We start from the raw sequence: 12,692 nt of genomic DNA, 5'->3' as shown, positions 1-12,692 counted from the left end.
TGCTGCTGTTATTACCATGGATCATTCTCAAATTTCTGTCACTTACTTTTTTTTTTTCTTAAATTGCCTTCCTGTTTACTGTGTCCTGGCACTCTGAATTGTCTTTTTAATATAGTCTTTCACTAACTGAGATCTATAGCTAAGTAACATTAGGAAGCCAGTTCTGCGTCAGGTGTTGGCTGAGAACATCACACAATGAAGAAGCTACAGCAAATAAAAATTGCAACACAATGTGATATGCAGTCTCTCAAATGAGAATTTAGATGACCCACTATCTCTGAGTTCAACCTTTTTTACTAGAAGTCTTCAACCTATTCTTTCAGTCCCTCTGTAACAGCAATTATCCTGCCTATTCAAATTTCATTGTTACTTACTGCAAAGGAAAAGGATTTCTTTGATCCCTTTGATGATCCCTTATAGCAATTACTTTCTCAACAGATTTCCCAGAAATTTAATTAATCCCCATTCTTTGGCACAAATGACTGTTATTTCACATGATGTAGTGAGACTACCACTGGATTAGCATGATAAATACTGGTCTTTTAACTTGGAAGAATCATTGAAAAAATGTTTGTTGTTTCTGATTGTTTGCATATATATTATATATATATATATATATATATATATATATATATATATATACATATATATATAAACAGACTAAAGGATATAATGCAATAACATTTGCAAAGACTATTTCAAATATTGAAAGAGGATGTCCTGGATAATTTAGGATGGGGTTGAAAATTCATTGGTATGAACCTTTCTAACTATAAGACAGGAAAGGAGATGAATAGCTTATGCCAATGAATGGGGCAAAATCACTATAAAATAGAAGGAAATTCAGGTAAGATGGAAAGATTCTGACTGTTGGTATCAGTTTGCTCAGGGGTCCCAGGGCAGTTGTGCTGTCCTCTAGGCAGTTGGCACAACCAGCATCATAGCATTGTATTATGATCTTTCCCTAAAAAGATACAAGTACTGGATAACACATATAGAATGAAGATATTAGTACTGCCTTCCATTCCTCTTATTTGCAAATAGTATTATATGTAGGAAATTTTAATTTTCCTCTAGAGAGCTCTTAAAATGTATATAATCTCAAGTTAATGCCTTTTCAGGCAGGACTATATTAAGAGCTTGTAAGGAGGGAAGATGAGACATCAGTTTGCCAAGACGGACAGGCCAGCAAGATTCATGAGAGAAAAATCAGATTCGGTTCATTGATGTAGCAGAAATACTGCCTCTGCACTGTTGCAAGTGCAAAATGTATGGAGTCCATACATAAAACCTGGAGTAGTGAAATACTTGAATTATCTCAAAATTACAAGTGGTAAAACATATAGAAGGATGAGGTTTAGGTCCCAGAATCTTAAAAAGAAAGCTTAAACATGGAACTACATTTTAAAATCTGTCATGATGTCAACACACAAGGAAATTCTGTTAAAAGTGAATGCAATCTGCTTTCTATAGTGGAATTGTTGTTTATGTCCTGAGCTTCAAAATAGAAGGGCATAAGATGCCAACTGATGTCAGACCCATTCAGTGGTGCCATCAGCAGACCCTTGCTGACATGGCTGGGACAGGAAGAGCGACTGCCAAAGCTGCAGAATGGCTCTTGTGTTGGGGCTCTTTGCCCTTGAGAGCTGGTGGTAATCATGCTCCATGAACCAGAAGTGCACTTCAAAGTTTTATTGCTATAATTTAAAACCTTAAATAATGTAGGAGCTCCCTCAGTTGCATGAGGTCAACCAATATTGATGGAAAAGGAGTAGATGACTTTGACAGAAGTAATCCAAAGAGGATAGGCACAAAGTCCATTAATAGCCCATGACTCTGCCGTCCTTCCTGCCTCAATGACTGCACATGGACAGAAGGGACAGGACCTCAGACAACTGAAGTCAAAACTCAGTAACAGCAGTGTATCGTTTTCTGTTCTTTGCACAATGTACATGACACAAAGGGACAAGGTGAGTTTCCTGCCTGAGCCCAGATAACTAGTTTACTAATATTCTATAACGGACCTGCCTCTTTTTTGGTCGTTCTTTTGACTTCAGAAACATAAAAAAGCAAGCAAAGAACATGCAGGTATCTCAAGCAACACTTTCTGTGTATGTTAAACTAGACTAGGACTGGAAGGACTGGAAATTAGTGTGCCTGCTGGTGATCCAGGACCTATTAAGGATGCCTCAGTCACAGAGCATCTCTCAATAGCTGTACTTCCTGGACCTGCAGAAATGGGGACTGCTGAGAGAGGTGAAACCCTGGAAATAGTGATAGCCCACAAACCAACAGCTCCAGGTTTCTCAGTCTCTCTTCGTAGCAGAGATGCTCAGGTGGCTCTCCATTATACTGTCTCCAGCAGATCCGTCTCTCAGGAGTTGGGGAACCCAAAACTGGACACAGTATTCCAGGTGTGGTCTCACCAGGGCATATGGCACTAATCAGATTCTTCTGTCACCAAAACAAGGCCCTATTAACCACTCTTTTCAAATTTTTCAAAATGGAGAAAAGCTAAGTGCTCAAGTTAGCTTTTTATTAGGCTGCAGTTCAGCCTTTAGGAAGGTCAGCTTAAAAATCAAACAAATTCCAACTTGTAAGCAACATAAAATATCAACGTAAACAATGCCTTCCCTCTTTTACACTCTGAGAAACTGGGTTTGTGAAGGAAAATCACATTCTACAAAGCTCTCCATTTAACCAGAGGGAGAATTTATTCTAAAAGATAGAATCTAATCAAAGAAGTTGGTGGAAGTTTTTCCACTAAGACAGGAGTACCCCAGACAAGTGAAAATTGCTAGTAGTTTATATTTTGCAGAAAGCCCTGGAATCTCAAGGAGTGATTCCCACCATCACTGTCACTGCTGTGGGCTTATTATATCATCATGTCCAGGGATTGACCGGACAGGGATCCGGTCATGGTACATGCATTTGGGCAAAGCTCACTCTCTCAAAAGCCTATGTATAAGTTGATGCTTTTCAGGACACAACATTACCTTTGAAAACATTCTAATCGTAAACCAGAAAAATACACACTGTATTTTCAAAAAGATCTTGGTGATTCTTGTGCAAAAATGTTACTAGTCACCAAAATTACAGAACGTTAGGGGTTGGAAGGGACCTCAAGAGATCATCTAGTCCAAGCCCCCTGACAGAGCAGGATCACCTAGAGCATGCAGGTATTTTAATGTGGCACACATTCACAAAATAGTCTCCCATAGGCATCCAAATTTCCTAGATGCTCTTGGACCTAGCACCACAGCCTGGTTACAACTATGCACCCAAAAAACCCATTGCACTTGTCTCTGTGTACACTTTCAGCCTGCAGCAAAGGAAACCTAAGTAGCATCCCTTTAGCTTAAAACTAAAAAGATAGTTATTCTTGCCCAGCTAGTGTGTTGCATCAGTTTTACTGAAGTAACTTCGTATTTGTTGGTGCCCTAAAAGCCTGTCACTAAGCATGTGAATACGTACACAGATCTGATAGCTGTGAATATTGGATACAAGCCCTAAAAGGGGCTGCATAATATGCAAACCCTGAGGAGATCAGGAACACATCTGGTCCCAGTACGCAGGTTGTGGTGCTATCCTTTTATGTCCTGCATGTAGTCAACAATGATGAAGTTATTTTTGAGAAAAATACTTTTGTGTCTCGTTCCAGGGAGGGTTCACAGCCAAATGCAGAGAGATGCACCCACATCACCGTGAGATTCTAGTCTTGGTAACAGGCATAGCTGAAGACACATCCTGGATAATCCCTTAAATTTACCCTTCCCTTCTTTGTTCTATTCTTTACAGTATTCTCCGAAGTGTGGATTTTGCTTTGGTGCTAAAATTCAGAAGGGCAAAGTCATGTGGACTACCTTGGCTTTAGTAAGTCTTTTGGCACTATCTCCCACAACATCCCCACAGGAAAACTGACAAAGCACAAGTTAGATAACTGCATAGTGAGGTGAATTGAAAACTGGCTGAATCACCAGGCCCAGAAGTTTATGATCACCAGCACAAGGCTGGTAGGAGGCTGTCTCTCCACTTTGGTCTTGATCAGGAAATCTTTCTAAATTTTCCCTTCTGGATGAGCTGTTAGCAAATTCTAGCATACCATGGCAGGGTTCCAGCCAATGGCTTGCTTGCTTCTTCCAAAACAGGGACGCTTTACTCTTCTTTCCATAACCCTTTCCTGGCCACAGTTTCCCTCTCCACTCCTGCATTTGCCTCAAAAAGCCTTTGAACCAAGCAATTCTTTTTTCCTTATTTATAGTTTTCTGTCAGATCAGTGAATTGAAAATTAAATAGACAAACAGAAGGACTGACCAGATGCCAGATGTGTCGGTGTGAGCTGAAATCCCCCCCCCCACCGACAATAACCAGGCTAGCTCAGTCTGGAAGCAAATGAAAAGCTGTATTTACAAGCAGATGAAATGCAATGAATATGTACAAATATACAAAATTCACAACATTCACAAATATATACAATCAACAGAAAAAGCACAATCGATCTCCCTTTGCTTCCCCCCAAGGGGACCCTCCCAAAGGGGCCTCTCTCTCCCAGGAGCTTCCCCCCCAGACCCCCCTGGACAGAGAAGCAGAGTTAGTTAAGCAGAAAGTTGTTAACTTAGCTGCCAAGGTCAGTGTGTTATCTTCAGCCAGAAGAGAAGAAGAAACAGCAGCCAGACAGCCCAGCAACTGTCCCCACTGCCGAACGCAGAATGTGCAGAATGCCTACTTTGTTTTGGGTAATAGTTCTTAAACATTTCTATCTATCCAATGGAAGTGTTTAGAACAATCGTTATTTTGCTTTCTTTCACCCAATAGTGACTTATTTACATTCTTTCACTTTCTCTGTTCTGAACTTTGCAAGGAAAAATTAAAAAGACAGTTTCAAACCATCACAGTCCACCCCTTCTAAACAATTCCATTGGCTGCTACTATCATTTATCTAATCTAAAATAATATCTACAACAATAGGTGAATAAAGACCATAGTCCATTCCGGCTATCTCAGATGTAGATGATTCAAAAGAGTCAAATCACAGGAAAAACAGCAAACAGCTTGTTTCCTCGCAGATGGAGCGAAGGAAGGAACAGGGACTCTCAGGTGACTCAGGGCTCTCAGGGTTCGTGCACCGTAGATCTCATGAACTCTCCTCTTGGGCGCGATGCTGTATCTGCGCAACACTCTGAATTTAACCTCTCTCAGCCAAAGTTAGATTTCTTTGTGGAATACACTGAATTTCACCATTTTCTTGCATCACCCAATAGGTGTGACCAGGACCTTCAGCAGAAACCACCCCTCGGACAGGTTTGGCCTCTCCTGAAGGAGAAAATACCCAAACAGTTTTGCCTAACAGATTCTTTTCTCTGATAACAGGAACTCTATCACCTTCCTCCTTTCGCAACAAATCTGATTGGGCAGGTCCAGCTCGATTCACTGAACCTCTACTATTCACCAACCAGGTTGCTTGTGCTAAATGTTTCTCCCAGTTTTTCAAAGATCCACCCCCCATGGCTTTGAGAGTGGTTTTCAGCAAACCGTTGTAGCGTTCGATCTTCCCTGCAGCTGGTGCATAGTAGGGAATGTGGAATATCCACTCGATGCCGTGCTCTTTGGCCCAGTTTTTTACAAGATTGTTCTTGAAGTGAGTTCCATTGTCTGACTCAATCCTCTCTGGAGTTCCGTGTCTCCACAGGATTTGTCTTTCCAGACCAAGAATGGTGTTACGTGCAGTTGCATGAGGAACTGGATAAGTTTCCAGCCATCCAGTGCTTGCCTCTACCATAGTCAGCACATACTGCTTACCAGATGGAGAACGAGGTAGAGTGATGTAGTCAATCTGCCAGGCTTCACCATACTTGTACTTGGACCATCGGTCACCGTACCACAAGGGCTTGATCCGCTTTGCCTGCTTAATAGCAGCACAAATGTCACAGTCATGGATGACTTGTGTGATAGCATCCATGGAAATGTCAATGGATCTGTCACGAGCCCATCGGTAGGTTGCATCTCTGCCTTGATGTCCTGACGAGTCATGGGCCCACCGAGCTAAGAACAGCTCACCTCGGTGTTTCCAGTCAAGATCAGGATCAGGATCAGAGTTTGTGTCCACCTGGGAAACTCTTGCAGCTAGATCTGCCTGATGGTTGTGTTGTTGTTCCTCAGTAGCTTTGCTCTTAGGAATGTGAGCATCGATGTGTCTCACTTTCACTGGGATTCTCTCAATGCGAGCAGCAATGTCTTGCCACAGATCTGCAGCCCAGATTGGCTTTCCTTTCCTCTGCCAGCCATTCTTCTTCCAGTCTTTCAGCCAACCCCACAAGGCATTGGCTACCATCCACGAGTCAGTGTAGAGATAAAGCTTTGGCCATCTCTCACGTTCAGCTATGTTAAGAGCTAGCTGGACAGCTTTTACCTCTGCAAATTGACTGGATTCTCCTTCTCCATCTCTCGCTTCTGCAACTCTGCGCGTTGGGCTCCACACTGCAGATTTCCATCTCCGCTTGTTCCCAACAAGACGACAGGAACCGTCTGTGAACAAAGCATATCTCTTTTCATCATCAGACAGATCACTGTAAGGAGGAGCTTCCTCAGCACGAGTTACTCTCTCCTCTGGAGGTTTTGCACAGCTTGTGCCTTCTGGCCAGTTTGTGATCACCTCCACCAAACCAGGCCTTTCGAGATTTCCCATTCGAGCTCTCTGTGTTATCAGAGCCATCCACTTAGACCAGGTAGCATCTGTTGCATGATGTGGTGAAGAACCTTTGCCTTTGAACATCCAATTCAGAACTGGCAATCTAGGAGCTAGAAGAAGTTGTGACTCAGTTCCAATCACTTCAGAAGCAGCTTTCACTCCTTCATAAGCAGCTAAAATCTCTTTCTCTGTTGGAGTGTAGTTTGCCTCTGAGCCTCTGTAGCCACGACCCCAGAAACCAAGAGGACGTCCTCGTGTCTCCCCTGGAGCTCTTTGCCATAAGCACCAGGTTGGACCATTGTCACTCGCGGCCGTGTACAGAATGTTCTTAATGTCTGGACCAGTTCGGACAGGTCCCAGACCCATCGCTTGGACTACCTCTCGCTTGATCTGGTCAAAGGCTGCTTGTTGCTCAGGACCCCATTGGAAACTGTTTCTCTTTCGAGTCACATCATACAGAGGTTTCACAATCTGACTGTATCCAGGAATGTGCAGTCTCCAAAATCCCACTATGCCTAAGAAACGCAGAGTTTCTTTCTTGTTGATGGGATTTGCCATGGTGGAGACTCTGTTTATCACATCCATTGGGATGTGACGGCGACCATCTTGCCACCGCACTCCCAGAAACTGGATTTCTCTGGCAGGTCCTTTCACCTTGTCTCGCTTGATAGCGAAACCAGCTTGCAAGAGAATGTCAATGATTTTGTTACCTTTCTCGAAGACTTCTTCAGCAGTCTCACCCCAGACGATGATGTCATCGATGAACTGAATGTGTTCTGGAGCTCCACCTTTCTCCAAAGCATCATGGATCACTGCATGGCAGATGGTTGAACTGTGAATCCACCCCTGGGGCAAACGATTGAATGTGTACTGAATGCCTCTCCAGGTGAAAGCAAACTGAGGCCTGCATTCCTCTGCTATGGGAATAGAGAAGAAAGCATTAGCAATGTCTATGGTAGCATACCATTTGGCCTGCTTGGATTCCAGCTCATATTGGAGTTCCATCATGTCTGGTACAGCTGCACTCATGGGTGGAGTTACTTCATTCAAGGCACGGAAATCAACTGTCAGACGCCACTCTCCATTCTGCTTTCTCACAGGCCAGATTGGACTGTTGAAAGGTGAATGAGTTTTGCTGATGACCTTCTGACTCTCCAACTGACGAATCAAGTTTTGAATGGGCACCAAAGAGTCACGGTTGGTTCTGTATTGTCTGTGATGCACAGTTTGAGAAGCAACCGGCAGCTTTACATCCTCTATCTCATGTTGTCCCACAACTGCAGATTCATCTGAAAGCTCAGGTCTAATGGACAACTTCAATTTTCCTCCATCAATTTCTACAGTTGCTATTCCAAAAGCCCATTTGTAACCCTTAGGGTCTTTAAAACGCCCTTCTCTCAGAAAGTCAATTCCCAAAATACAAGGTGCATTAGGACCTGTTACAATAGTATGTTTCTTCCACTGCTTCCCAGTTAAGCTTATATCAACCTCTATCTTAAACAACTCTTGAGATCCACCAGTGACTCCCTGAATAGTTATAGATTCTCCCCCTTGATAATTTGATGGTATTATGGTGCACTGAGCTCCTGTGTCAACCAAGGCCCTGTACTTCTGAAATTTTGAAGTGCCAGGCCACTGGATGTACACATCCCAATAGATTCTGTTATCTCCATTATCCCTTACCTCCCCCTGGCGGAAGGCAGGGCACCCCTAATGGTGGGGATTACATCCACATGTACAGCTGGCACAATGTCCAGCACCAGAATTAGGATCACTGTTGGAGCTATCAGAGTTGTTCTGGGAAACTGAGGAAGCGACAGCTACCCTCCTGGTATTGCTACCTCGGGATCTGCCCCTCTGCAGCTCCCGTAACCTCTTGAAAAGATCAGAAGTTGGTTGACCATCCCATCTGTTCATGTTCTCACCAAACTGATCACGCAGAGTTATCCAGATACTGCCACGTGATTGCCTCTGCTGTCTGTTTTGGTTTGACCTATTCTGGAATGGCCTTCTTGGAGCACGTCTGTTCCTAACAGCTGAAACTTGTATCCATCTGGAGGAAGAGGAATCAGAATCATCCCCCTTCATCAAGTTGGATATGGAGGTTTTAAGTTCCTCCTTCAGCTCTTTCATGCAATTCTCCATCTTTCCAGACAGAGTTTCAATGGCTGAAACCAAAGAAGTACGTGCAAGACTATCTTCCAACTGCCTCATTTGGTCAGTGAAATGGCCAACAGTAGGAGGTGCTCCACCATAATTTCTTGCCACAATCCTGCTTGCCAGAATAGTAGCATAATTAGGAGGAGCAAGCTTAATGAGCTTTTTGGCAAGGCCTGTTCCAACAGGAATTTCATCAGGATTCAGAGTCTTACGATCTCCAGACATTACTTCTCTCACAGCAAACTCTCTCAGACGCTTGATTCCCTCATCTATTGTGGTCCAAGGCTTAGGGTTCCATGGTAAATCATCTCTGCTGGGGTACCTCAGCGAGACTGCCAGTAGGAGGTGTGCCCACAGAGAAACTTTACCAATGCACTTGCCTAGATGCCTGTCTATGCCTGTATCCTTTGAGAGCATCCCCAACTGAGAGGCCGACTTGTCACCTACCACCAATGCTGGGGCTCCCATATCAAAACACCTGGCTAGCCAAGACAGGACTGGCTCATTATCTCCTCTGATGTAATCCTTCCTCACATGTCTAATTTCCTGTCTGGGTGCATTAGCTGACTGTATGACATCCTCATCCTCATCATCATCATCCTGAGGTTGCTGTCCCCATAATCCTGTTGTAATCCTCCGTTGAATTTCCTTGAGTTCAGAAGCTCTGCCAGCAGTTGCTAATCTACCAGGGTCTACATCCTGACCTACATCTCCATCATCCATGTGGGGTCTCAAGAGGTCTACCAGAGTTTTAAGGCTAACCCTCTCTTCCTCATCAGGAGGATCTTTCTTAACAGAGGGACCCTGAGTAGAAGGACCCTCATCTCCATCTGCACCATCTCCTGCAGCATCTGCATCTCCTTTACGCTTTCTGGTTACAGTGGCCACCAAATTTACTGGCTTGGTTTTCACATTCACAGCAGAGTTGGAAGAGCAAGTAGCCTTATGTCTTTCTTGACACAGTGCTATCAGTAGCCATATGATTATTCCAAGAAGCAACAAAATTAAGGCAAGCACAAGATATCTAGGGTACCACTGGTTCCAAAGACCCTCTGTAGTTGTAAGAGGAGTAACAAACTCATATGTGTCTGCTAGCAGATCCATAGTTGAGTTACCATAGCTTCTTAGCCCAATAAGACCACAACAGAGTTCACCAACATTCAGTAACTTGTTCTTAACCCAAAGAAATGACTTATATGCCACATATCTCACAATCTTGTCTATCATGCAAGAAGTGGCCCATCTGTAGACAATTGCACCGATAATAGATGAAATAGAATGACTCAGAATCCAAAACAGCTTCATTTTGCTTCCTAATCTGAGCAGAAATAAATCAAACAAGCAATCGAGCCCCACGTTGGGCGCCAAAAATAAAAAAGTGTGTCGGTGTGAGCTGAAATTCCCCCCCCCACCGACAATAACCAGGCTAGCTCAGTCTGGAAGCAAATGAAAAGCTGTATTTACAAGCAGAGTCTAAAATCTACAATGAAAAGCAATGAATATGTACAAATATACAAAATTCACAACATTCACAAATATATACAATCAACAGAAAAAGCACAACCGATCTCCCTTTGCTTCCCCCCAAGGGGACCCTCCCAAAGGGGCCTCTCTCTCCCAGGAGCTTCCCCCAGACCCTCCTGGACAGAGAAGCAGAGTTAGTTAAGCAGAAAGTTGTTAACTTAGCTGCCAAGGTCAGTGTGTTATCTTCAGCCAGAAGAGAAGAAGAAACAGCAGCCAGACAGCCCAGCAACTGCCCCCACTGCCGAACGCAGAATGTGCAGAGTGCCTACTTTGTTTTGGGTAATAGTTCTTAAACATTTCTATCTATCCAATGGAAGTGTTTAGAACAATCGTTATTTTGCTTTCTTACACCCAATAGTGACTTATTTACATTCTTTCACTTTCTCTGTTCTGAACTTTGCAAGGAAAAATTAAAAAGACAGTTTCAAACCATCACACCAGAGCTCATGCAAAGTACTTCATGGAAGCTTGTTGAGACCAGGGAAGTGTAGGTAAGAAATCTCCTCTCCTCTTTTTATGATAGTATGCTATGAGATCAGCACTCCCTTTCTTGTTAAACAGCAGCACAAGACTACTTATAATAGCTAACTCTGTACCTGAGAATGTGCAGCTGCAGCTTTGAGACTGCAATTTACAAGTGTTTAACCCATTCCTGAAATGAGGGAGAGATACAAGAATCTATAAACATGTAAGTTATTATGTCACAGTTCTCTCACCAGATAATGGTGCTAATACTTCCAAATGTGTTCTCATTATATATAGAAAATGCAACCTAAATGTATGCAAATTATACTTTTCTTTATAGTGTTACATCATTTTTAAAGGCTCTGGTTTTCTTTTAGAAAGAGAGCTAAACCACACTGATAATCTCATCAGCTATTAGCACATTTCCCATCATACCTGTGATCATACTTGATATGATTAAGGGCAGAATTATGAGTTTCAGCATTCTCATCAGCACTTCCCCAGGGAAGGAAAAGTAGAATTTATCCAGGTTAGACAGCTTGCCATATTCCCGTACTAGCATGCCGACTCCAATACCTAAAAGGCACATAAAAAATGTGACATAAATTAGCAGTAACTTGTAACAGAGACATGGGAAAAAATAGGGGAAGAACAGTAAAATAAAAAAAGCGACCAACAGACTCATTTTTACTGTGATGGTGGGGCTTCTAAAGAAATTGAGAAGAGATTTTCCTTTTCTGTTCTACATATTAATAGGCACAGTATTAACATATATAATTTCAAACTTGGAGGATGTCTTCAGGTATGCTGTCAGAAAAATCTTGATTATACCCTCCAATTATCAGTGCATTAGCAGTGACTTTCTACCTGTTTTCATTAGTTCTAGAAGACCCATAAGTGGCATAAAAAAACCCAACAATGTAATACAAACCCAACATGAAACATTCAAGAAATAAAGTGATATGATACAAAAAGATAATTTGTATTAGCAAAATTGTCTACCCAGGAGCAATACTTTCCATAATTGCTGCTCTACATAATTAGAAAGGAATATGACCACAATCACTGAATTGATTTAATAATTTCTAGGGAACAGATCTACAAAATCACACTCAGCATATTGCACATTCATCCCACTGTATCACAGATATACAAAATACCAGACTGGAAAGTTTAATCAGAAATTGAGCCATCGCATCGGATACCTTCCTACTCTCTTTTATCTCTGGATTAAAGGAATTATCAGATAGTATAGCTTCCAACACTAACCTCTGACACTAACCACAGGTAAGAGTTCTATCAAAAGAAAATAAATTACAGGCCAAAAGACATATTTCTTCCATTTGAGATGCAATGCTAAATGAAAGTCACTGGCATTGGAAATGTGTTCATTAGTGCTTAGAAAGCATTATGACTGTTGCTTCACATACAATCTTTGTAATGTTTTAGTCCTGGCTAAACTGAGTAACAAGAAATCCAATTTCTGATTGGATTCAGTGAGAAACACACAAACTCACATCTCTTCATTACTCACTGAGTGCTGCTGAAAGGTCTTGTTCATGAAACCTGCCTGGACGTGTTCCTGCATGTCACCTGCTTTAGGTGATCCTCCTCTGCCAGCAGAGTTGGACTATATGAGGTCCCTTCCAACCCCTAACTTTATGTGATGCTGTGTGATTTTGTGATATGAATAACCTCACTGAAGTTCATGGAATTATTTACACCCCTTGGTATTTTAGTGACATCAGTAGTGTGTATTTTGCAGGAGAATCGTTACAACAGTACAAGAAAGTGCTACCAATCTACCTTTACCAGCCTCAGCAGCTCAGGTAAATTTGCAAGAACCTAGGAAAGC

General features: G+C 42.4%; 1 protein-coding gene across 1 annotated transcript in view; it reads right to left on the bottom strand.

The window, feature by feature from the left end:
- Positions 1-12,692, bottom strand: part of SLC1A1 (solute carrier family 1 member 1) — a 54,512-nt gene that overhangs the window by 28,590 nt on the left and 13,230 nt on the right. Inside the window, exon 2 of the mRNA XM_054398184.1 lies at positions 11,273-11,413. Coding sequence (XP_054254159.1) covers positions 11,273-11,413 — 141 coding nt within the window. The remainder of the gene's footprint in view (positions 1-11,272; positions 11,414-12,692) is intronic.

This window comes from Indicator indicator, chromosome Z (genome assembly GCF_027791375.1).
Source record: "Indicator indicator isolate 239-I01 chromosome Z, UM_Iind_1.1, whole genome shotgun sequence".
NCBI classification, from domain to species: Eukaryota; Metazoa; Chordata; class Aves; order Piciformes; family Indicatoridae; genus Indicator; species Indicator indicator.
Note: the sequence above shows the minus strand (reverse complement) of the source record. Positions and strands in the feature narration are given on the sequence as shown.